The 26326-nt window shown below is 36.5% G+C and overlaps 2 protein-coding genes across 2 annotated transcripts; one reads left to right on the plus strand and one right to left on the minus strand.

The window, feature by feature from the left end:
* LOC109212470 (cell division cycle-associated 7-like protein) lies at positions 11930–16915 on the minus strand. The gene is made up of 5 exons (XM_019376118.1): positions 16541–16915; positions 15888–16127; positions 15160–15243; positions 12995–13124; positions 11930–12871 (listed from the first exon to the last, which is right to left on the minus strand). Exons 1-5 carry the CDS (start codon positions 16789–16791, stop codon positions 12371–12373), a joined length of 1206 nt encoding a protein of 401 aa, XP_019231663.1. The 5' UTR covers positions 16792–16915; the 3' UTR covers positions 11930–12370.
* Positions 23124–24868, plus strand: LOC109223032 (GDSL esterase/lipase At2g23540). Its single transcript, XM_019387293.1, has 5 exons — positions 23124–23513; positions 23652–23782; positions 23882–24130; positions 24219–24474; positions 24557–24868. The coding sequence occupies exons 1-5, from the start codon at positions 23243–23245 to the stop codon at positions 24778–24780; spliced, it is 1131 nt and encodes a 376-aa protein (XP_019242838.1). The 5' UTR covers positions 23124–23242; the 3' UTR covers positions 24781–24868.

Consider the following 26326-nt stretch of genomic DNA (forward strand, 5'->3'; position numbering starts at 1 on the left):
AGTTATTGATATATTGACATTCCTCGCTTTGATCATCATAGCACTCATTCGAATAACCACCACCATCATTGTTGATGTCAAATTGCTCACCATTACCTTGAGGTTGTTGTTGCCCTCTTTGCCACCTTTTAAGCATAGAAACACTCTCCATTGCATTGACTTGGCGCGGGTTTTGGACTTGTTGCAATTGCGCCTTCGCCAATTGATTCATAGTTGTTGTAAGCTCGGCAATAGCTTGGCCATGATCGTTCAATTCCTTGTGCAAATGGATGACCGTGGGGTCACCTTGGGGCACATTCGCTTAGCTTTGCCATGCCGAAGACGTGTCGGCCATTTCATCAAGTACATCACATGCCTCTTGGTAAGAAAGTTTCATAAAGTTCCCTCTGGCCAATTGGTTCACAATGCACTGATTCGTGGTGTTGATGCCCCGATAAAAGGTTTGTTGTATCATCGCCTCGGTCATGTCGTTATTAGGGCACTCCTTCACCATTGTTCTATATCTTTCCCATATCTCGTGCAAAGGTTCCGTTGGCATTTGCTTGAAAGCTAGAATTTCATCCCGAAGAGCTGTCATATGACTCGGAGAAAAGAACTTGGAGATAAATTATTCCGCCAATTCATTCCATGTGGTGATAGAATGATTTGGAAGCCTTTCTAACCAGTCCAATGCTTTACCCCGAAGAGAAAACCGGAAAAGCCTCAATCTCAACGCATCCTCTGACACGTTTGTTAGTTTGCTGCCCCAGCATGTATCTACGAACCCCTTCAAGTGCTTGTATGCATTTTGACCGGAGGCGCCCGTAAAATACCCTCTTTGCTCGAGCAAGGTCAACATAACATTTGTGAATTGAAAGTTCCCCGCCCGGATTCGGGAAGGAACAATGGCACTCACGTACCCTTGATTTGGGAGAACTCTTGGGACTGCTCTTGGCGGTGGCGGAGGAGGGTCTGGAATAGGATTGTTGTCATTTGCGTTGGCCTGACGGCCTCTACGTGGAACTTGAGGTGCTTGAACCTCTTCGGGCTCAAGATCATCTACCTCCTCCCCCGCATTCACGTTGCCAAGAGGGTCGTTTGCCTTGAGAGCCATAGTACCTGAATGATCGACACAAACAAAAGTAGTAAACAAGAAGGAAAGAGAAGCAAAACACAAAACAAGCTAAACATATAGTCAACACCGTAAGCTCCCCGGCAACGGCGCCAAAAAGTTGATCGCTGCCGACTCGACACTACACTAAGGTAGGAAGAGCGGGTCGCAATAGCTTTTACCCGAATAGTGGTTCGGGATCGAATTTCCACAGGGAGCTAGTAATGGAGTTGTAATGTCTGTTTAGTCTAGAGTTGCGGTTGTGCTTCCAATATTTCTTCAAACATATTTGGTTTTGATTTCTTGTATCTACCTTTATAAAGCTAATGATTGAAACTTAAATTATGCTACGGGAATATTGCTAAGTTGTAATTAATATAGAGAAAGGCACTAGGGTCATAGCATTACCTAGGTGGTTAACTAACGGGTAGATGCTACTAAGGATAGATTGACATATTTGGGGCTTATGCTATTACCGTTGCACAATTGTATCCACTCTCACACTTCTTGGTCGAGAGACTCTCTCGAGACAAATTGGGTAGGCCAATTAGACCAAGCAACTAGGGTTCAAGTAGGGTGATTACTCTCTCGAGGTTTAACCCGTTAATTGGGACTACCATTTCTCATGGGTCCATCCCAATTCCTTGTTGGGTCGATTTTGGGGTCGTAGACTCTCTTTCTCAAGAAGAGTTAAACCCACCAAGCTAGAATCAGTGTTTGCAACCACCAATCTTAACTAAAACCTAAAATTAACCCAAATAGCAAACACCCAATATCAACCTAACCTTAGATGGCAACACCCATCAATTACCCACACTAGGGTTGAGCCACAACCCTAGCTAGTGAGTTTAGCTACTCATGCTAGATGCAAAAATTAAAGAAATAGATGAAGAAGTAAACATATTAATTAATTGCTAGGAAGAAAGTACAATATTGAAGAGCAAAAGTGCCAAAAATGGCTAAACTATTCGGTCTCACGAGCTCAGCAGCTTCAGAAAATAAAAACTTGACCTAAAAATGGAAAAAGGTCCTATTTATACTGGGCTGGAAAAAACTGGACAAAAATACCCCTGCGGGGTCAGCGCGGACCGCGCAAACATGACCGCGGACGTGCTGGCTCTTAAACTATTGGTTTCTGCTTCTCTGAAGTTGAGGACCGTGGACCGATGTAGCGCGGCCGCAGTTGAAGTTGGCGCGGCCGCACAGAAATGAGCGCGGGCCGCTTTGCTTGGAAGGGGTCAAATTTTGGCTCTCTGAATCTCTGCTCCGTGGACCGCGTAAAAGTGTACCGCGGCCGCTGAGCCTGACCGCGGATCGCGTGGAAATGACCGCGGCCGCGTAGGCTTCCCTTTGAATATGCCATTCTCTGAACCTCCTAGTGCGGCCGCGGTCACAGTTGCGCGGTCCGCACTAGGTCCTCTTTTCCTCAACTTCCTTAGTCTTTGACACTTGAGCAGGTTTCACTCCTTTCTGAGCCGATATTTGACTTTCGTCGCTTTGTCGATCAAACCTGCAATCAAGTACAACTTGTGAGCATTTTGGGACTATTTTGTAGCAATTTATAACCAAAGCGTAGGCAAATAGGGGTATAAAACACGTTAAGATCCTAACTTATCAGTAACAATTGTGACTTCTTGAGTCATGCATTCTACGTGATTTGTTGTGTTGCTTTAATGTGCCAACTTGTGCCTCCGTGTTACTTGGTGAATTGAGTTTCAAGATGAATTTACTTGCGTGAGTCATTATCTTATAATCTGTTGAGTTGTTGGTGCGTAACGTGTTATCTCACTCGGTGTTGTGCTATTTTTAAATGATTATTACATTTTAATTTAATTGGGTTCTCAAATTGAACTCATTACCCTATTTGATATTTCACTTCACGTGTAATTGTTATCACGCCTTACTTTAATAAATTTTATATTTAATCCGTTAACTTATCCTATATATTTTTAATTTAAAAATATTGTTTTACTTTACCTTATTTATTTATAAACTACACTCATTTGATACTCTATTTTGTATAAATTGTACTTTGTTTTACTTTATTTATTTTCTAAAATAAACTCAATATTTTATTTGATGCCTTATTTTATTCAAGATTTTTATTATGCCTTATTATATTTAAATAAACCTCGCGAATATTTTATTTGGCATTTGACACAGATACAATATAATGGTAGCACGTGAACTTTGTCAGGCGAAGGTAATTGATAATGTAGGCACGAGGTGCCATGCGTATAAGATTCGGAATTATGGCTTATGATTTGTGGTTACAAGGTATGGTGTCTCAGGGTAATTCTTGTTGTAAGTCATGCGTTGAGAACGATTTGATTACTTTAATTGTCATATATTTTCCTAATTTGAGTTCATGCATATTTCATCTGTGTTGCTGCTTTATTACCCATTTACTTCTTGTTGTCAATTGTGTTTTTATTATTCTTGTGTTGGTTTTATATTAATAATTTTTACGCTGTTAGCCATACATTGACGTTCTTTTCATTGCTAGATTTATGTTAATATCTTGAACATATTTTGTGTCTAGTGAGTGTCTCAACTTACCTCGTCACTAAATCCATCGAGGTTAGTCTTGATACTTACTGGGTACCGTTGTGGTGTACTAATGCTACGCTTCTGCATATTTTTTTGCAGATCCAGGTACTTCGGATCGTGTTGGTTTTGAGATTTGTGTCTGCGCGGCTGGAGACTTCAAGGTATATCTGCTTGACGCTCGTAGGCCTCGGAGTCACCTCCTTATATTTTCTTTACTACTGTATATCTTCATTCCAAAGCACTATTGTACTTAGAGATTCTAGTGTATTTCAGTAGAGCTTATGACTCTGTACTACCGGTTCTACGGATTTGTATAACTATTGTTCAGTATTAGTTACGTAATTTCATTTATCGATTCAATTTTTATATAGTTTAGTTGGTTATTTCTGTTAGATCTCTTCATGTATTAGGCTTACCAGTCTTAGAAACTAGGTGCCATCACGATTCCTAAGGCAGAATTTTAGGGTCGTGACAGTTTCCCCCGAGGGCGTGACTAGAACTATCCCGAGGCTGGATCTTTTTGTATTGGAAGATCCATCCGTAAACAAGGTCCAAACTCCCGATGTAGTTTTCGACACCAGCACTGCTTCCTTAGCAGCCAAGGGCATTAGTTCTGGACTGAAATCGGCCAAAACTTGTGACTTGATCGCAGTCCTGGGTTTGTACTCAATGTCAAACTCACTAATTTTGACTGCCCATTTAGCCGAATGGCCTGACAACTCAGTCTTGTGAAGGACATTCCTTACGAGAAATGTAGTCATAACGGCTATCGCGTGGCATTGAAAATAAGGCCTAAGCTTTCGAGAGGCAACTACAAGAGTTAAGGACAGTTTTTCGAGGTGCGGGTAGCGAGTCTCCGCCCCCAACAGTATTTTACTAACATAATAAATAGGAAATTGCGTATATTCTTCCTTTCAGGCCAAAACAGTACTTACCGCTATCTCCGAGACCGCCAGATATATCAAAAATTGTTCGCTCTCCCCCGGTTTTGACACTAACGGGGGGTTGGATAGGTGCCTTTTTAGGTCTTTAAGTGCATGTTGGCATTCTGGAGTCCATGCGAAATCGTCTTCTTTTTTAGAAGCGAAAAGAAGTGGTATCACTTTTCTAAGGATCTTGAGATGAATCTACTTAGAGCCGCCAACCTCCTGGTTAGCCTCTGTACTTTCTTCACACTTTTTAATTGGTCCAGAATGTCCTCGATGGCTTTGATTTTTTCGGGATTTACCTCGATCCTTTTTGCGAGACCAGGAACCCCAAGAACTTACCGGAACCAACCCAAAATGCACATTTCTCTGGGTTAAGCTTCATGTTATGCTTCCTCAGAATGTCAAAAGTCTCTTGGAGGTATTTCAAATGATCTTGTGCATTCAAAGACTATGGCTAACATGTCATCAATCTATACTTCCATTGTTTTGCCTGTTTGATTCTCAAACATTTTGTTAACGAGCCTTTGATAAGTGGCTGCGACATTCTTAAGCCCAAAAGGCATCATATTATAGCAATATGTGCCAAAGTTTGTTATAAAAGAAGTTCTTTTCTGATCCTCCGGATCCATCTTAATTTGATTGTATCCGGAGTAAGCATCAACGAAAGTCATTAGCTCGTGTTCGAAATGATGTTTCTGATCAACCTTGCTTGTTCCAGCACCCTCCATTGGATTATGTTGGCTAAGCTTCCTAGGTCAATCAAAACATGTTTAATTTTGAAGTCTAAAACATTGAGAGAAATTATCAAAGCATCGTTGTGTCGCGGAAGAAGTCCGTCGGCGGCTTCTTCCGTGAAAGTGATATCATTTTCTGCGAGTTCCCGAAGCCTCTTGTTATGAGTCATCGATACCTTCGTTTTCTTTGCTGCTGAAAAAGTTACACCGTTGACTGATTTCCTCCGAAAATCATGTTGATAGTCTATCGAGGGAAGCCTTCTGCCACCTTCGAAGGCTCTGCATTGTCCCGGCTTCGGCCGTAGTTGTTCTTTGCTCGATCACTTAAATATTCTCTAAGATGGCCATTCTTCAACAATGTCGCTGCCTCTTCTCGAAGATGTCGGCAGTCCCCAGTTCTATGACCGTGAGTCCAATGGTGTTCACACCATAAACTGGGATCCTTCAAATCGGATTGGCTTTGGAAATCGTATTTCTTTGATATTCCTCATTGAAAATACTAACTCTATGAAGCTGATGTTAGAGTGTTAATCTGATAACCTAGGATATGTGGAGTCTCGGGCCCCTGGCACCTCCTTCTCATGTAATGACCTGCTGCTCCGGCGACGATCGGTCTATCGAGAGCAAACTTATCCGATGACCGAAACCCTTTGCTGCTACAACCTTTGGTTCTTTCATACGGCAGAAAACGACCTCTAGAGGATCATCGATCCGCATCAAATTCGCTTTTAAACTTGTCATTCCCGTTATTATTCCCAGATACCGCTACCTGCCCCTCTAGCTTCGTCGAAACCGACTTTACCCCTTAGGGTGTTTTTATCGATCCTCTAAGCCGCTTGGTTTGCAGGAAGACTGGGAGGAATCGGGCCCCTTCCGTTCGCGTTATTGGAGGTGCCTGAAAATGTTTATTTTAACTCTGTCATCACTCGATCCTGCCTTGAGAGGTGTTTCATGATTGCTTTCTGCTGTTCTCTCAGGATTTTAATCGCTTCTACGACATGTTCCTCCTCTGCATCATCGGGAGTCAGTTCCCGCACTTGCCGAGGATACTGGACATCTCGAACCGGGGTCGTCTCATCCCCTTCGTTGCGAGTCTCACTAATTGAACCATCATGTTGGGACAATTCTTCATGCCCCTCAACGTAGTGTGTAATGCTGACGTCATTAGCTGGCATATCTTTTTTTACTAAGGAAAGAATCAAAACAAGTTAGTAATAACCGTAAGGATCAAAGCAATTATGCAACTGTCTAAGCCCCACGGTAGGCGCCAAATTATTTACCCGTAAACCGTTATAGTTGAATTTGTTACGTGGTTAATAAACAAGTGAATTGATTTGATAAAACATGATAAGGAAATAAGATTAGAATTGAGATTTAAAGTGAAAAAGATAACGAGCCTGACTCTAAATGCAGTGTTTCCTACAGCAAAAAGTGAAAATAACGATAAAGGGCAAATAAAGTTGTTAAGTTGAGAGCAAAAGTAGTAAAATAAAGCTTTTGTATGCAGAAAGTTTCATGTCCTTACAATGGTTGCTGAGCCTGCTATTTATAGCTCTACCTAGGGAAACAAGATCCTAGGATCAAGCTCCTCTTAAATAATAATAAAAGAATTATTAATGAATGCGTAACGACATGCCATGAATGCAAATAGTCTCTGCAACGGTCGCTCATTTAATGTTAATGAATATTTCTTCATTGAATGCTATCTGATGGTAAACACTTGACCTTCTCCCGTCGACTATGCTCCATTCGGTATTTCCCAATTTCGATTATATTTGTTGGTTTTCCCTTACTTGCCCTTTGCCTATCTTGGGTTTCACATGTCATGTTATCAATCGACCATCTGTTATAACCCAATATTCCCCTATAAATAAATTGAGATGAAGAGAGTATCTATTCTCACTTTTATTCTCGCCCTTCAAGTAAACATTGGATAAAAGTATTTTTCACAAAAAAGACAGGGGCCTCCCCACCGTAATCCAATAGTATTAGTACATCCGGGAAATTAGAACTATGTTTTGTCTAAATAATATGAGAGAGACAGACTGATTTGAGGCAAATAATGTATCCTTTTTTCTTAATGACGCATTTCCTTTCTGTTAATTAAACAATTGGCTCTGATGAAGGGCAAAAAAAGGTCACTAACATGTGATAAATTGATAAAAAATTTGATTTAAACGTAATGGCATGCAGCATGCTACATTAACTTTTCTTAAAAATAAAATGGCATTTTTCATTTTTTTTTCAGTGCAACCTAAAACAATGTTTAGTCTAGTAGTAGTAGGTTATGTAAAAGTAAACTGTAGAGAAGAGAGTTGTAAATTAAGCACTTTGATATTTTAACTCTGTCCCAAAACAATTTCCATTTAATAGAAGTTTTAAGAATTGTTTCTTCATTCAAAGTGCCGAAAGACTCAACTTAGTCAATACTCTTATATCAAAACAATGAATGTAAAATATGTGCATTTCGTACATAGATTTATCATGTAACTACAATTAAGTGGTAAATATCCTCATTTTATCATAAAATTCATTTCTTCAGAAGCATCTTTCACCCACTTTCAATTTTCATATATGCTCAAATATTGAATTGTCCAACTTTAGAGATTCTTTCTGATTTTCTCACCTAAACTCTCATGAAAAGAAATTAAAGCTCTGGCGAATAGAAAATGAATTAATAAACTTCTACAAATATGAGTTAATAGAGTATTTAAAAGCGGAATTTAAAAAATGTAAAACCTAGTCTCCACGCATTTAATTATGTTGGTCATTTTATCTTTTTCACACCCCTTCCACATGGAGGGGGAATGGTTTTTAGGCAAATAGGAGTAAATTAATAATAAAGGGTGTTATGGTACACAATAACTGTTTTGGTCTGCCTTTTTATCTCAACGATTACCTAATAGTGTCATAAAATAATTAGATGTCGGTTTTATAAATTATCCTAAGTAAAACAAAAAAGTTATTCTGAGTTGTTTGCTCATACCCTCTGATCGACGTAATGTTAAACTACCCACTAGGAACTTTAATATTATTTTTACATATTCATGATTATATTTGAAAAAGATATTTTTCAAAGGAAAATATAATGATTTCCCTTGTCGTTCTTGAGAGAAGCTTATGTCTCTTTCTATTCCTAATTTTCCTCTTTTAAAAGTGAAAGTGCGCTCTTTAAAGTGATTATTATATATATGATCAAGACTCGAGAGCTTTTTCTTTCTCGCAACTTCCTCACTTTGCTTTTGCCAATTTCCACTAGCAACAAAATCTACCCTTTTATATTCTTTTCCCCCCTAACTTTTCCTTTCGCGCTTTATTTCTTGGGGAAATACAAGTTTTATTTGAAATCTTCACAACTATAGATTTGAATATGAGTTGTGACTCTTACATTTGAAAATCTTCACAACCATATATAGAATTAATTTCAATTCTTCGTTAGACTTCAAGCAGTAACTCTATTTAGAAACTTAAAGATGTTACCTAACTGAACGAGTCAACAAAAATTTGATTAAAAAGTTTAATATGATTTTATTACCTTTTATTTATTGATTAAAAGAGAGAGAACATAAGGCGAGTATAGCATACCAATTAATCGAGTCAACAAATACATTCCTCAAACCATAATAATGTTGAAAAGTAACTTGAACATGGTTACTCCACTTGAGAAACAAGATTTTGTGTTTGTGGGTTTACTTTTGGTCATTTAGATAAATTAATCGCTTTGTATAAATCTGAAAATTACAACTATCTTTGTATTTGTTTATATTACTAATAAGATAACACACTCTTTTTGTATTGTTTGCAGTTATTTATAAAATAATTTTCAAAACTAACATCCTATGGTTGTCTGTTTTATTGACCAGTTCTATTTATTATAGGCGCGCAATTACCTATAATTATCCTTTGAGTGATCTGATAGTGCAAAAAATAAATAAATAAATAAACTCGTGTATACAAGTTGAAGTCTTAGGAAAATTAGTGAAACTTCCCTTGCATGAATCGCTCCTAATAGTACGGGTTGCTTTTACGTAAGTAATGATCAATTGAAAGAAAACTCCAACTTTTCACAAAAATGGATTAGGAACAATGCATGAGCAGATAGGATGGCACTTTCTGAAAGCAACTGCGTTAGGTTATTTCTTTAATTCCTTACTCTTTTTAGCATTACCTTTCCTCTTCTAGTCTTTTGACTTGTAACAAACATATCAATTATACTGTGTTTTGTTTTCTAAACGAGTTTTAGAGACAGACGGAGGAAATTCCAAATTGATCCCTATTATATAGGCAGTATTCTTCCCCACTCTAACCATTGTTCTTATTTGTTCCCAAAATTTATGACTCCAATGTAGCCGCAGAGGCGGAGCTAGCCTTATAAGGTGTGGGTTCGTCCGAACTCAGTCACTTTTGCTTAAACACTGTATTTAGTTGAGAAATTTTTATATAGCACTATCTTTTAGTAGTAATTAGTCATCGATATATATCATTTGCTATATTACGGATTATAGATACCTTTTCTGTGGTTATAAGATGTATTTGATGTATTTAAGCTATTGTATTCATGAATACAGTAGCAAAAATAGGCGTGAATTAGGGAAGTCCAGCTAATCAGTTGTTGTATTCGAATGTATTCGACTGTATTCATGGAGTGAAACATGGGATTACAGCTGGACATATTATTGTTTTCGATTGTATTCGACTGTATTCACGGCGTGAAATAGGGGATTAAACTGTTTTTAAAACGGAAAGTGAATCAATTAACATAATAGACTCTTAATATAACTCAACAAACTCAATTATAACACATAAATTTTGTATTTTTCAGTTATAAAAAAGATTCTCAGCCGAAAAATACCCCAAAGCAATCTTCAGAGAAATTATATAATACATCTGAATACATAAATTATATTAATAAAAAAAATATATGAATACATTCATGGCATATAGCGAGACAGTGAATACAATGAAATACATAGAATACATCGGGATACATTGAAATACAATGAGAAAAAAAGACACTGAATACAATGAATACATGGAATACAACGAGATACATTGAATTACAATGAAAAAAAAGATAGTGAATACAATGAAATACATAGAAATATAGCGAGATATATTGAAATGCTCTTAAAAAAAAGTTAACAGAATCTTCAAATTGCTCAACCCCAAACTTCAGACGACCTATTTTAGTCGACGATTTTTCGACGACCAATCGGATTCCGACCATGATTCCATAAGCAGCGATGAGAGAAAGAAGAAGAAAACGAGAAAGGTTGCTGAAGAAGAAATTGCTAGCATCCGTACTGAAGAAGTTAAAGTCCCAGAACTGAATTTGGCTAGCACCCGCTGGTAACGAATCGGAAGAAATTGCTAGCACCCACTGAAGAAGAAATTGCCAAGAAGTTAAAGTCCCAAAAAATTCCTTGCCATGGAAAGGAAGAAGAAGAAGAAACATAAACAATCAAAATCGGAAAGGAAGAAGAAGAAGAAACATACTGGAGTTGGCCATGGAGATTTCGTTGCCTTCATTAGGGTCAAGCCAGAGAGGCAGCGTATTTTATGAGAGAGAGGGCAGCGTATTTTATGGCTTAAGGGTAGGAGGTGACCATAAATAGGTATTTGGCTATAAAAATCAAAAGGTAGTTATAGAATATAATTTTTTGAAATGGTATTTATTTAAAATAAATAAGGTATCAACCTTTGCTATAGGAGGTAACTAATCCTATTATTTAATTTGTACTAAGAAATTCATTAAATATGTATGAATATTTAACTGCGAACCCAATAACTAAGACAAGTTATGAATTTTGTGACAAATTCAGAACCTATAAAGTTCAAAACGCGGCTCTGGCTTTGAATGTTGGTGCATATTTTCATAAGTCTTCCGGGAATTTCGTGACTACCACTAGCGTTTTCTTAGAAAGGGCAATCTTGACACTACACATATTTTATGGATTTTGGAAAATATATGAAAATGAGAATTGTGTCCCATCACATGACGAGCAAGTAAATGTTGTTCGTGAGATTGTGTCCTTTATAGAAGGCCTGTGCAAGTCACATGCTCCCAATGAACTGAACAAATGATGTCACAGATTGAAAATGAAACAACGGTTAGAATCGAGATACGATCGCAACTTGTCCTATTTAGACAGGATTTAACTTATATATATACACTGATACTTCACATTATTTTCAAAGTGCATGTCTCATCTTCAAAGTTATTAAGTTACTTATACCTATAATTCTCATTTAATTTATTTGATTGTGTAAAAATTCATTTACATGTCAGTGTGTTTATAAGTTAAATTCATTTAGAAAGCCAAATTGGTAATTTATTTGAGACGGAAGTGATGAATGAGTTGATATGCCTTGGTATGTAACTGTTCCCGGAGCTGCCTATATTCTGGGCTTAACCAAAACCTTTTGTGGTTTGGTCACTTAAGTTGGGTTACTGGGAGTTGAAATTTTTTATAACAAGTTTGTGGCATGATTTATTGTATAGATTATGACTAGGTCATAATGAAAGAACTGCACAAGAGATAGCTAAATATTGCCTCGATTTGGTGCTTCTACATGCTCCTTTTTAATTTTCTATCTACTGCAACAGTTCTGTTAGAAGAATACTATGAATTTGACTCATTGAGTGCTCCTTTTTATATTGGTTCAGTTACTTCAGCTGAGCCAGTTAAAAAGTTTTGTAAGCAATTAAAAGAAAAAGTAATCCTTACACAGGATTATATATTACATTTAGTAAAAACTACCAGCCACCTAGACTTCACTATCACAATGTTGTAACCAGTTTCAGGTGCAAAAGACTATCCCAGCATTTGTTATCCGAGATGTTGTTATGCTTCCACATTGATTCTTCCACGTCTCTGCCTTAGTCTTCCAGCAATGCTATCAATGACTTGTGCAGCAGCTCGACAAGGCTTCTTCTTTGACTTTGAACTTGCTTCTGGTGCAACCATACCATCACTGTTTACCAAAACATCACAGTTTTTGTCATCTGAGACACAAGTGCCATCCTCTTTTTCTTCGTCTGATTGCTTTTTCCCACCATCAATTTCCTAATCAAATGGTGGCTCGCCTTTGTAGCCATTACTCAACTCAGTAAGCATAAGTGCACTTGAAGTCAATGCACTGCCTACCAGCACAGCATTTTCATTTCCTGGCTTGTTGTCTGCTGAGAAATTTCCTACATTATCGCATGGGGGAACCAGATTTGTACCACTGTTTTTAGAGTCACGTTTCAGTAGTACTGAGGGTTCACCGCTGGACTCAGCAGCAAAAGCAGGCTTCAGCGAGGGCTCTGTGCTACTTTCGGGTGCTAAAATGTACTCATTGGGATCATGTTCCAATTCTTTGACCTCGGTTTGAGCATTCATCACCAGCCCTTGTGAATCACTGTTATAGTTGAAAAATTCCTCATTTTTCATCGTAGCTTCCATACCTGAGAAAGCTAGTGATCTTTTTGCAGAGAATGGTGTCGAGTTGTTTTCAGAACTGACACTAGCTCGATGGGTTTGAATCAGATAATGTGCAACTGATTTATAACCCAATCTTGCAATCTGGATAGGTTGAACAATCAAGAGTTTGAGAATGGAAAAGAAGGGGAAAAAGGAAAGATGTGATAAAGAGATCGAAAGAACAATCAAAAGATTGGTAATATGAAATTCTTATAAAGAGATTACCTTCTTATAAAGAGGACCAGTAGGAGCCCATCCTTTTGCTTGTCGGCACAAGCTGCAGTTGCAAATTCCTCGACAAGCAGGACAAATCCAGTCTGGATTCTTTTTCGCTTCAAGTACATGTTCTCCATATCTACATTGAGTAATTCAATAACACAATGAAGCAACTTGTTCCCCTTCTACACTGGTGGGCCGGATAAAGGGGGATATCCAGACCAAATGTTAAAACAACTAATAAGTGCTGAAGTTCCCCTTCTGATGAAAATACATATGCATCATATTCTGCAGATCTTGTAAATGGAGATATCCAGAACAACATGATGAAACAACTAAAAAGTTCTGAAGTTCCCCTTCTAATTAAAATACATATTCATCATCCTGCAGGTCTTGTATCCGAGAATCTATCTTGGGACATTTTTCTAATTACATGACTAAAATAAAAGCTGGTCATATTAGGATTTTTGCATCCAGTTGCACTACATGAGTTGCACTATAGGGGAATTCAAAGATATACGAAGCTGAAAGTTAAGCTAGGAATTTTCCCAAGGGTGTTCAAATTTAAAAGAAGTAAAAAAAATTTCCGACAAATGGTGTTCAATATGTGTTATATACTTCTAAAACGTAATATTTTACCTATGTACACAGTGCAATTTTTTGATGAAGGGTGGTTATATCACCATGTGGCTTCGCCACTGATCCCCTCGTGGAAAACTCCAAGTTGCGTGTTTAAAGAAGAAACTTCTTAACTTTTTTTTTTTGATCGGGCAATATAGCAAGGAAGAAACTTCCTAACTGATTCTCCCTCCGTCCCAATTTATGTGGTACGCTTTTCTTTTTAGTCTGTCCAAAAATAATGTCACTTTTCTATATTTAGAAACAATTTAACTCGAAATTCCTAATTACCCGTAATGAGATGATTTATAGCCACACAAGTTCAAAAGTGTTCTACAAAGCGATGGTTAGACCAACTATGTTGTATGCGGCCGAGTGCTGGCCACTCAAGAACTTCCATATCCAGATGATGAACCTAGCTGAAATGAGGATGTTGAGATGGATGTGCGGGCACACTAGGTTGGATAAGGTTAGGAAGATATTCAGGCGAAGGTGGGCGTGGCCTCCATGGAGGACAAGATGCGAAAAGCGAGGCTAAGATGGTTCGGGCATGTGAAGAGGAGAAGCCTAGATGGCCAGTTAGGAGGTGTGAACGGTTGGCTCTGAAGAGTGTAGAAGAGGCAGAGGACGACCTAAGAAGTATTAGGGAGAGGCGATCAGACAGGATATGGCGCGACTTCAGCTTACTGAGGACATGGCCCTTGATAGGAGGTGTGGAGGACGAGAATTAGAATATAAGGGTAGTAGGTAGTCAAGCGTTTTTCTAATTCATACCGGGTTGTTTAGGGCTAGTCCATTAGTATCTTGTCACTATTCTTTGATTGCTAGTATTATGGTTGTTTTCTTACTATCTTCCACTTCGGCTTTCTCGGATCTTGTTGTGATTACTACTTGTTGCTATTGCTAGTGCTATTGCTTTCTTCCATCTATTTTTCTGGTTCTTACATTATTCTTATCATTTTTCTAGCTATATTGTTGATATTTGATTGTTTTCTATTTTTCCTCTCGAGACGAGGGTCTTTTGGAAACAGCCTCTTTACCTCCCCAAGGTAGGGGTGAGGTCTGCGTACACACTACCCTCCCCAAACCCCACTTATGGGATTTCACTGGGTTTGATTGATTGATTGACAAGTTCAAAAGTCTTCCTTTCTTTCTTAAACTCCAGTCCGAGTCAAACAGTGCCACATAATTTGGGACTGAGGGAGTACCATATAATTCTTATTGGCTTGAAAATATCCAACTTCACAACATAGACACGTGTGCATAGGAACGAGATATCAATACAAGTGGTAAAATGAGAGGGGAATAGATGCATATCTTCAAAGCTTTTTGACAAAGTTCAAAAGGACCAAATATACAAATAATTGACGGAGATAGTAGTTCCATCATGGAGCGGCATAGAAGACAAACATCAATGTAGAGATAAAAATGCACTTCTCGATTGAATTGCTTCAGTTATAGATAGTTTTGTCTATTTGAGAAGTTTGGCATAGTGAGAGCATAAAAAGGGTTAAACATTAGTAGATATCAAAGTTTTGATATGCATGATGTTATACCTCATATACAAGCAATCTCCACAAAATTGTCCTTGAACCAGGTTGCATTTGCAGCAATGAGTTCGATGACCAAGAGTTTTCTGTCTGTAGAAAGAAGGTGAAGAACCACATGGTTATAACTTACTATATTCATACAGGGGAAATTGTATTTACATGACAAAAGACGCAATAGAACTGTCTGGCAAATCTCTGTGTGTGTGAGAGTGAGAGAGTAAGAGAGTGAAAATCAAATCAATATTCAAGAACCATTACATAATGACAGGAAAAAGGAAGGCAGATATGTCATTATTTTGTTCCTCCTTCAAAGAAAATATCCGTTGCAAACATTACTTGATTCATCACACTAGAGAAAACACTAAACTCCTTGCATATTTAAAATTTCTAGGCTCAGAGAGAATAATTGGTGCTCGCACCATTTTGACATAGGCTAATTAAACCAAAAATGTACCCCTCAAAATAAAGATGTAATAGAGATTCCAATGCACAATGAGGAGTTTGATTGAGGAAATTCATAGATCATTTCATGTCATTTATATTATTTCCTAATTTTTCATTATTTTGCCAATGTCACATAAGGTTAGCTTATAGGAACAACATGAAGCAAGAATTTACTGATGATACTAGGTCCCAACTGAAGGTAATGTCTGTAGCAATGCTGATGAAAATCATTTTATACTTTACATAAAGCACAATAAATACATAGTGTAGACCTAAAAATATCTCCTTACCGACATTGATGACAAGTTTTTCCCCTCACCGGATCATAGATTCGCTTCCCATCATTTCCATATCCATCCACAAACAGAGTCCAGCTCAAATCAGTTGTACCCAACAATTTCTCATGCTCTTCCGTGTAAATCTCTGGCTTTGACCCTTCCTCCCTCAACAAATTATGCTCACCTTCCAATGATTTATCAATCTTAGACAGATGCACCTCTGAATAGCTAAGTGGTGTTGCATTCTGCAACCTAAATTCCCCAAACAAACAAGAATAAGCCATTAGAAATTACAACATGTCGACATTCTTTTTACATTTCCATGCAAGTATCAAGTGGTCTTTAAGTTATATACACTGTCAATATGAAGAATTTTTACACCATCAGATCGTCTTTACCTGTTGCAGCAGGTAACCAGTTTCTTCTTCAAGGATACAAATCTCACAGTAAGATTACAGTTCTCCCATATTAAGGAGGTTTATATTTAGATACACTTTGGATGACCTAATAGTGCAAAAAATTGTTTACACTGATGGTATATACAACTTAAACTCCAAGCAAAATTAGCAAAAATATTACTCCTATTTTTATAAAGAAATTAAACAGAGTAGAGGATATACACCCAACAGTAAAAAATGAGTACACTGTTTGAGTAAATACACTACCGAGAGGAGCGGCGACTGGGTCCAGAAGGCTGCAAAGGAGAGAGACGCTGAGGGGTTTTGCGAGCGGTGGGTGTTGTCTTAAAAGACTTGAGTTTTAGTGATATGTCAAAAATCCCTAAGTTTTGCATTCTCTCAAGATTTTCTTTGATTCTTTTTTCCCTCAACTGTTCGTACTCTGTAGTTTTCTGATTTTCGCCGTCGACATCATCGATGTTCACCGGAGCAGCTCTCTTCCTCCCACGAACACCCATTTCCAGCTTTCTCCTCTCTCAGTCTCTCAACCCCAACGGTCAGATATAGTGGAAGCGACAAAACTGCCGTACACAAGTTTACGGCAATAGGTATAGGGAGGAGGGAAATTCAAGCCCGTTGGGTGCTAAAATGACCGTTGTCTCCCCATTTAGTGGACATACAAATTTGGTTAGCACGAGCCCACTAACTAGGGAAAGTAAAACAATACAGTATATTTTACTTGACTCATTTACTTCTCTAGAAAAGAATGACGGAATTCGAAAGACAAAGAATACTAGTACAATATTACAACTTATAACTTTTTAATATAAAAATATATTCTATGTAAATGTAAGTAGTATAGGTCACAATTTTTTATAGTTGAAAAAAGTAAAAATGCATGAAAAAGTCACTGGATTAATACTGATTGACGTGCGACTTATGTTAGCAGTCTGAGCTTTAGCTTTAGCGAACAATGAAAAAAATTATTAAATGATAACATCAAAAAATAGTCATTTAGCTAGTTGTTCTTCATTATAACCTCCAAATTGTTTATCATGTCTGTGGTGGCAAAGTGGATAAAGAAACAGTTATTAAATCATATTATCCACTAAAAATGAGTTGAATAATGAACCTTTTTAAAAACGAGTCAAATATGAATAAGAACAATATTATCCACTTAGAAAATAGATAACCAATAATAACTAATACGTTTAACTTTTACATTTATGAATACAGTCGAATTGAATACTGTGAATTGAATATAATGAATAATGAATATATGTGAATAGAATATAATATATACAGTCGGATTGAATAGAACAATGTACACCCTATTTCTTGATTACCTCGCTGTATTTATAAATACAGTCGCCCGAATACATGGAATACATCACAATAGCAGCGAAATTTATGTAGAATTGATTTTGTAGGGTTAAATTAAGAGTGATACACACTAATTGATTATCTTTCCATTATTAAACAGCTGGATTCCCCTATTTTTAGGCGAATTCTGCTACTGTATTCATGCAGGGAATACAGTCGCACAGCTGCATTCCCCTATTTTTAGGCGAATTCCGTTACTGTATTCATGAATACAGTAGAGCGAATACTACAAATACAGTCGTGTAACAACTAAATAGTAGCTATAGAAGTAATTTTGTATATGATATTTATAAAAAGTTAATAGCCACTAAACAATAGTGATGTCTGAAAGGAATTTTTACATTCCTATGCCACATAGGAAACCTTATTACCCTCAATGTTTAAGGTTTGATTTAATTACACTTAGTATACCAAATTACCAATCCTATACCATACTTAATTAAGGGTCTAATTAATTGGCAGTTTTTACTCCTTAATTAAAGGTGTCCATATATCACACGTTTCTCTATCTCCCTAATTCCTAAGACATGCGCCGTTTTTCCCCTCCCCTTTCTTCCTCTTCTCCATTCCTTCTTCTTCTCAAAAAATACAGAGATGGAAATTGCAATTTTGTTACGTACGAAATAGTAGGGCCCACGCTTCCCTATTTCTTTTCGGATTCAAAATTATATTCTTATGCTTTTACGACATAGAGCTACTGCCTTTTTGGTATGTAAGCAAAAGCAATCTAGGGCTCTCAATTTTTCCGTTGGAGAAGAGAAGCATAAGCCCAGCCTCAGGCGTGTCAAATGTTGATGTCCATATCAAAATTCTATACAATATTTACCTTTAAATCACCCCTGAAACCAATCAATCCCCTACCCCTTCTTCTGACTTTGATTCAAAGATTCAACTTTTAAAGACTAAGCTTCACCCTGAAACCTTAAATTGATTTGTAGTTTTTTTTTGTAGAAATTTTGTAGGTGAAGAGAAAATTTTGTAGTCAACATTTTTTTTCAACATAAATTGTAGTTTAATTGTAGTATAAATATAGTAATTTTGTAGATACTCTTAAAACAATACAGCTTTATACAATACTTAAACTGATTTGTAGTTTATTTGTAGTTTTTTTGAAGATATTTTGTAGATGAAGAGAAAATTTTGTAGTCAACACTATTTTTCAACATAGATTGTAGTTTATGTGTATAAATGTAGTAATTTTGTAGATACCCTTAAAAACAGTACAGCTTTATGCAATACTAAAACTGATTTGTAGTTTATTTGTAGAAATTTTGTAGATGAAGAAAAAATTTTGTAGTCAACATTTTTTTCAACATAGATCGTAGTTTAATTGCAGTATAAATGTAGTAATTTTATAGATACCCTTAAAAACAATACTGATTTATACATACTTAAACTGATTTGTAGTTTATTTGTAGATAAATGTATGAATTTTGTAGATACTAACATAAAATCAGACTTTCATAGAATTTGTAACATAACAATTTTAATCAGCTCCCCCTAATTCCCAAGACCAGCGTCGTTTTCCCCCTCCCCTTTCTTCGTCTTCTCCATTCCTTCTTCTTCTCAAAAAATTACAGAGATGAGACCCATTTTTTATAATCAGATTTTTCCCATTCAATTGTAGCATGATTGAGATTTTGGACATGATTGAGTGTTGTTGCTGAGGTATTGTTCTATATTTTATTGTTTTTTTGATTTGTGGATTGAGAAAAAAAAGATGAAGAACAGAGTATCGGCAGTATTGGCTTCTACGATTTGACTTGATTTTGTTGAATAATTGGTCGCCTTTTTGATGTCTGGATTGAGGAAGAAACTCGACGAACTGATTTCTACAATTTGATTTCAGTTTGTTGAAGCTTTTCGTATTTTTTTTTTGAATTACGAAAAAAATTCGGGAGAGATCAGATAAAGGATTTGCGTTCAAATTTGAACTGGTGGTCGCTAAATCAATTAGGATATTCTTTTCCTGATTTTTAGCGCGTCATATTAGGAAGATTCAACTACTATTAATTACTAATTAATGAATGGTATAAAAATTATAGAAAAACAGTGCACAGGTCGGGTAAATTACAAAATATGCACATATTTGGTAATAAAGTTTCATATATGGTATAGAAAAGAAAAAATCCCTTTCTGAAAACTTCCTCAATATTTTACTACGAGTCTAGACGTTCACAATATTTTTAAGGCGAAATACATAAACGGCCTCTTCAAGTTGTCCTCAACGGTCAGTCAGACATCTCAACTAAACCCTTTACCATTTAGACACTTCTTCTCCACTAAAGTGCGACCTCGCAAACCCTTCACGCTGACATGGCAAAGTGTGTGCTTTACACTTAATTCTAAGCGCGTGAAACCCTCAAAATTAAGGTTTTTTTTCTTTTTTCTTTTAAATTTAACTTTATTTTATGTAGGTCCCATTATATTTTATTTTCCACATATTAATTTTACTTCTTCCCAAAATATTCCATCTTCACCAAACCTCTTCCTTCCGCCAATAATCCACCCCCTCCGACATACTCCGGCCTATAACCTCCAGAGCTACTCCGGTCATAGGTGACGCCGGTACATAAACTCACCGGCAAGTGTTTCTCACATTTTTGAGGCGCGTGAAATTCATCCAAAAAGCAAACTTCACGTACTTTTTTCCGGAAAATGAATAGATTCGCCGGAAAATTTTCCGATGAATTGTTCTTTTTCATTTTTCAGATATGTGGCCCCATTTCTTCACCTTCTTCCTCAAGCTCCTTCAATATTTTCACCACCCAAACGCCGACTAATCCAACTAAACTATCTATTGAAATTGTGGCCAACAAGTTTTGGCAAAACAAAATCAGCAAAATCTAGATTGGAAATTAACATCAAAATTTTTGTTTGTAATTTTTAACAAAAGCAAAAAAACTTGAGTTAGGATTATGGGGTGTGGAAATTTCAGTTAACCTTTACAAAAGGTGATTTTGAGCCGTCGTTCAATAACTTTCCGATCTACGAGATTACCATTGTATTGGTCAAGAACATGAACTTCTTTAGAATTCATAGGCTACTGTTCTTTTGCCATGTCTCCCGAAACTCCCAATTACAAGTTTTCTTTGTAACTTGAAAAACAACCTACAACCCAAAATATGCTTTGGAAGAACAAGTAGGGAAAACGGAAGTAAAAAACGTAGCGTCGTAAACTTTATGTTTACAAAATTAGATTCTCTCTGTGTAATGAACCTATAGTACTAATTCTTTACTAAGTTTTTAGCTAACACTACAATAAAACGTTATAAATACTTACTTTGTTGTTTCTAGAATTGCAATCAGAACAAGTTTTAAAGAACTAATATAGCAAAAACGGGTGGGAAGGGGGAAGAAGCAGCAGTGTGGGAGGGGAAGGGAGGGAAAAGATTTATCGGAGAAGAAGAGGGGAGAGGAAGGGAGAGGGTTTTCTGCTATTTTTGTTTTCTTTTTTAATTACAATTGTCATTTTTAAAGAAAATTACACGTGTCAGTCATTTATTTGTTCATTTGACACGTCACAAGCGTGTGAATTACACGCATCTTTATATTTTGGTTGCCTACCAATTTTGTATCTAAATGACACATTTGATATGTGGTTGGAGTGTTCAAATGGAACGGACTAATGATAAAGTGTCTAAGTGAAAAATGTGGACAAGTTTAAGGGGCTCCCGATGTATTCTGCCTATTTTTAACAAAAGAAGTCCGGTTGCATCGGGCCAAGTAGGTTCTTTTCTTATCAATATACGGGCCTAATCTTCTGTCTAAAGGAAGACATTTTACGTATGGCCGGTTTTTAAGCCATTCTTTATAAATCTTTACAAGTGTAGACTCCCGCTTCAAAAGCAGAAAAATGCTACCCATGAAACTATACTTCGAAAGAAGCACAAGAACACATTCAGTATGTATTATTAATGTCTGATTTTGCTAAGAATAAGGAGCAGCAGCACAGACCTGAAGTTTGTCAATATTGGCTAAAATATAAATAGTTGTAAAAACTGAGTATAACTTAAATAGAGGTAAAATTCAATATTTATATTTCCTAGCCGGTATACATAGATTATATGCCGATTATTCATAATTATACGTATATCATACATTGATGTGCTATTTTTAGTTTAAGTGGTTGGATGAGCGACTATTTGGGTTATTTCTTTTATCCGGTGCTATTCCTACTTAATCCGCACAAGAAACGATCCGATGTTGATATACGTAAAAATAGCACGGGCTAGCCAGTTTTCGGACTGATCATGCTAAAATAGCCAGCGTTTGCAAAGTCATTGAAAAATAGCCATTATTTTGCTGCCATACGAAAAGTTCCAGCATAATATACTGGAGATCCTGTGTATGAACTTACAGCATATTATGCTGGAACTCCAACATGCATAAAGTTCCAGTATAATATACTGGAGTGCTCCAATCTCCAGTATATTATGCTGGACCGGTATATTATACTGGAACTCCAGTATATTATACTGGAGTATTTTCCCGGATTTTGAATAGTGTTTTCGTTCAGATTTATCTTTACATAAAAAGTGGCTAAATTTCGCTTACTTTTGAAACTGTGGCTATATTTGAATGACCACTCGTAATCTGGCTATTTTTAAATTTCTCCGGTTGATAAAATGGTTGTTTTCCCTTTCATATGCTGGCCCAATGGGCAGCCAAGGGACAATATAAAACTATATTTTAGTTGGGGCGATTTCAGGAAAATTGAAGGAAAAACTTATAAAATTTGATATGACTGAATAGTACAATTTATAAAATGTTAAATACTAAATTGTAGTATATTTATATTATGAATATTCGTCACTATAAAATGAATTATCTCTTTTTGAAGTCATATATATATATATATATATATATTTCTACTTCTGTTACAGAAAAAAATTTCTTAAAATATTTTATATTTTTCTATTCTTTTCAAAATTAGAACTTTTTATTTAAATGGATAAATAAACTCGAAATAATTATCATATCAATCGTAACGTCATTTCAAAATTTTAAGGATTTAAAGTAGATAAACAAAGTAAATGCTTCTTGAAATATTCCTTATTTAGATGGTGACCAATAATGGCAGACTAGTGACCTAAGTTTATACATAAATTATCCTCTCACCTTAAACCAAAAAGCCCTTAAGAGTTGAGTGCTGGTGCAGAACTTTCAGGGTGGGTTTCAACCCCTAACCAAACACACACCTAAGTTTATTGCCAGAACATTCTGCTTAATTTCGCCTTAGCTTAGACACATACCTAAGTTTATTACCAGTATTTGACTTCACGTGGAGGACTGGCTTACTTGAAATTAAAGTAATTGCCTAAGGTCCATGCACGTTGAGATATTGCACACATATGTAGTCCACCTAATTCTTGAAAATCTATCATCACCATTTCCTCTTTTTTTCTCAAAATCAAGAGTTTCATACCAACCCACGTCTCCTTTTGGATCATTCCTGTTACAAGTTTTCTAGCAATTGCTTCTTATAGCCTCCTTACATTGATTTACTTTCTCAAGCTATAGCTATCTTTAATTTCTGTGATAGAAATTGAAACATTTTGTTTTGTAGCAACGTAACTCAAAGCCATGGCCCTAACAACTTATAACTATGTTTTGGTCGTGCTTCTTTTGGTCATTAATATTATCGCTTTCGCAAATTGTGCTGATAATATTGATGATGATTTGGGATTTGGAGCTTCGTATATCTTTGGAGATTCTTTAGTAGATGCAGGAAATAATAACTATTTACAAACCTTATCAAAGGCTAATATTCCACCTAATGGCATAGATTTTAAAGCTTCTGGAGGGAACCCTACTGGTCGCTACACAAATGGAAGAACCATAGGAGACATTGTCGGTAAGAGGAGTTACAATTTTGTCATGACATTAATTATTGTTCTTTATTAGTGCAGTGACTTTAAGACATTTATGTTCTTTAATTACGTTTTTTCTCGTTCTAATGATGTTCTTTGTAATGACTGTTGGTCTTAATTAGGAGAGGGACTGGGCCAACCCCATTATGCCACACCATATCTCGCTCCAAATTGCACAGGAAGAGCTATTTTATACGGAGTTAACTATGCATCAGGAGGAGGTGGGATTATGAATGGCACGGGAAGAATATTTGTAAGTGATCAAAAACATTTTGTATGCAAACTCATTTAATAAAGTCCAACAATAACAATAATAATATCACGTGGGTCACATCTTCTATATATCCTGCAGGTAAACAGGCTTTCAATGGACATCCAAGTTGATTATTTCAACATTACTAGAAAAGAGATCAGTAAGCTATTGGGTGAATCAAAGGCAAGGGATTATATCATGAAAAAATCCATTTTCTCAATCACAATTGGGTCCAACGATTTCCTCAACAATTACCTTCTTCCTGTACTTTCTATTGGTACAAGAATAACGGAATCCCCAGATGCCTTCATTGATGATCTTCTCGGTCACTTGAAGGCACAACTTACGGTAATAACACTTTCTTAATTACCTACATATATAACTTGTACTGACAGTGTAAATAATTTTTTTTTAAAAACTATATATGGTATGGCAGAGATTGTACAAACTGGATGCAAGAAAATTTATAATTGGAAACGTTGGACCAATTGGTTGCATCCCTTACCAAAAGACAATTAATCAGTTGAAGGAAAACGAATGCGTGGAATTAGCAAACAAGCTAGCACTTCAATACAATGCTAGATTGAAAGATATGCTCTCTGAAATGAACAAAAATCTCGACGGAGCAACTTTTGTACATGCAAATGTTTACGATCTTGTTATGGAACTCATCACCAATTATGACAAATATGGTGAGAATTTATAATTCGTAATTGTTTAGATTCTTTATCTATTTTTAGAATCAAATTACTAATTATAATATTTTTTTTTTAGGATTTGCAACTGCGACAAAAGCTTGCTGTGGAAATGGAGGGCAATTTGCTGGTATAGTTCCATGTGGACCAACCTCTAGTATGTGTTCAGATCGTGACAAACATGTATTTTGGGATCCTTATCATCCGAGTGAAGCTGCTAACCTTATAATTGCCAAACAATTGCTGGAGGGTGACCCCAAATATATATCTCCCATGAATCTTAAACAGCTTCGAGATCTCTAATTTCCTTAATTTTTCACAAATTGTCTTGTATTATGTCAAATTATCCATGCCTCTGTCGAAGGACTAGTCTTCCTTTTTCTTTTGTTTACATTATTGTTTTACTCTAAGAGGTTTCTTTGATTAATTAAATATATATATTGTTTTACTGCGGAAGAGAAGTGACTGCAAGTTCTCTCTATTTTCCAAATGTCCGTCCTTGTTTAATTTTCATTCTCTGTTTGCAGTATTTGGACTTGTTGACAATCCTGAATGTGGCAAAGATGGAATTTTATTATTAAGTAGGTTTGACCTCTACCATTTACTAGTTTTAGGTTAACAACTTAGGATTTGAATTGGCGTAAGCTCTTAGCAACGAAATACACCACTAAAATTCTGAAAATGAGGCCAAGGAAGATCGATGTGTATTTTACCCGTTACTTATACTTAAAAGGAACTCCTACACAAATTCTGAAAATGGGGTCATGGATTATTCGTTGCATCACAATTCAAAGATGGAATAAGGGATATGGGTTGAATGAGTTCTATGACTAAAAATGAACTTTTAATATGTCATGACATGCCAAATAAATGATTTTTATTTCTGATTCAAAATGCAATAACTTGAGAATATTAATTTCATATAAATTGGGTTACCATGCATCCAAGGAATAAACTTGTATTGGTCCAAATTTGGTAACCACGACGAGGTCGACCAAGACACAGCGACTGACGGTTGTTATGATAAAGGCCGACGACCAGAAGTGGGCAGCTGGAGTAAGATAATAACGGTAACCTAAATTTAGGAAGAGAGAAGAAGAATATTCCTTTGGATATTCTCTATGTTGTACTTTTTAGGATTTTTTGGGGAATGTCCCTTATAAATAGGAGGAAATAGTGACCAATAAGGGGATCTACCTTTTTGGGAACCAAGAGTGATATTGTAAAGTTGAGAGAAGAATGTACGAAAGAATTGTCTGGTCCACTTTATTCAAGCACATGTTGTACAACTTTCATCCATTAATCTCAAAAATTCCACATTCATATCAACTGCATACCTTATTACATCGTTAGAAGGAAAAACCACCCAATCATACAATCATTGGGAAAATAAGATGCCAGGTTGAAGACGATAGTAGGTGTCACCACCAACATCTTGAACACCATCAACGAAGATGGCAGAGAAGACGACGAGAACGCAACACCAAATGCTACGCCCAGGCGGAGCGTCTCACCTCCCCCTCGCGAAAGTGTAACAGCTTCACGCGAAAAAGGAGCCTCCACGTCAGTAACTGAGAAAGCACCACTGGCAGTGAAAAAGCTACTGGAAGAGTGGCTGACAAGTACTCTAAACAACATACTCGACAGACCTGTCCAAAGGGAGAATAGAAACACCGCACAAGCAGATATCACAACAACAACTGGCGAGCAGTCCATCCCCCAAACAGGTAACACTCACACCACTGCTGGTGCAAGTAATGACGCACTCACAGCCATTCCAAAGAAAATGGAGGATATGGAAAGAGAAAAGAAGCACTCCGCGACCAGATGAAGGAGCACCAAGAAAGGG

Source organism: Nicotiana attenuata, chromosome 2, assembly GCF_001879085.1.
Source record: "Nicotiana attenuata strain UT chromosome 2, NIATTr2, whole genome shotgun sequence".
NCBI classification, from domain to species: domain Eukaryota; kingdom Viridiplantae; phylum Streptophyta; class Magnoliopsida; order Solanales; family Solanaceae; genus Nicotiana; species Nicotiana attenuata.

Excerpts from the sequence above, each read along its gene's own strand:
- LOC109212470 (XM_019376118.1), bottom strand. The coding sequence starts at position 16,791 with ATGGGTGTTCGTGGGAGGAAGAGAGCTGCTCCGGTGAACATCGATGAT. Across the intron at positions 16,128-16,540 it reads CCCAGTCGCCGCTCCTCTCG|GTTGCAGAATGCAACACCAC; the intron begins GTAGTGTATTTA and ends TGGGGAATTTAG. Across the intron at positions 12,872-12,994 it reads CTGGTCCTCTTTATAAGAAG|ATTGCAAGATTGGGTTATAA; the intron begins GTAATCTCTTTA and ends CAACCTATCCAG.
- LOC109223032 (XM_019387293.1), top strand. The coding sequence starts at position 23,243 with ATGGCCCTAACAACTTATAACTATGTTTTGGTCGTGCTTCTTTTGGTC. Across the intron at positions 23,514-23,651 it reads AACCATAGGAGACATTGTCG|GAGAGGGACTGGGCCAACCC; the intron begins GTAAGAGGAGTT and ends GGTCTTAATTAG. Across the intron at positions 24,131-24,218 it reads ACTTGAAGGCACAACTTACG|AGATTGTACAAACTGGATGC; the intron begins GTAATAACACTT and ends ATGGTATGGCAG.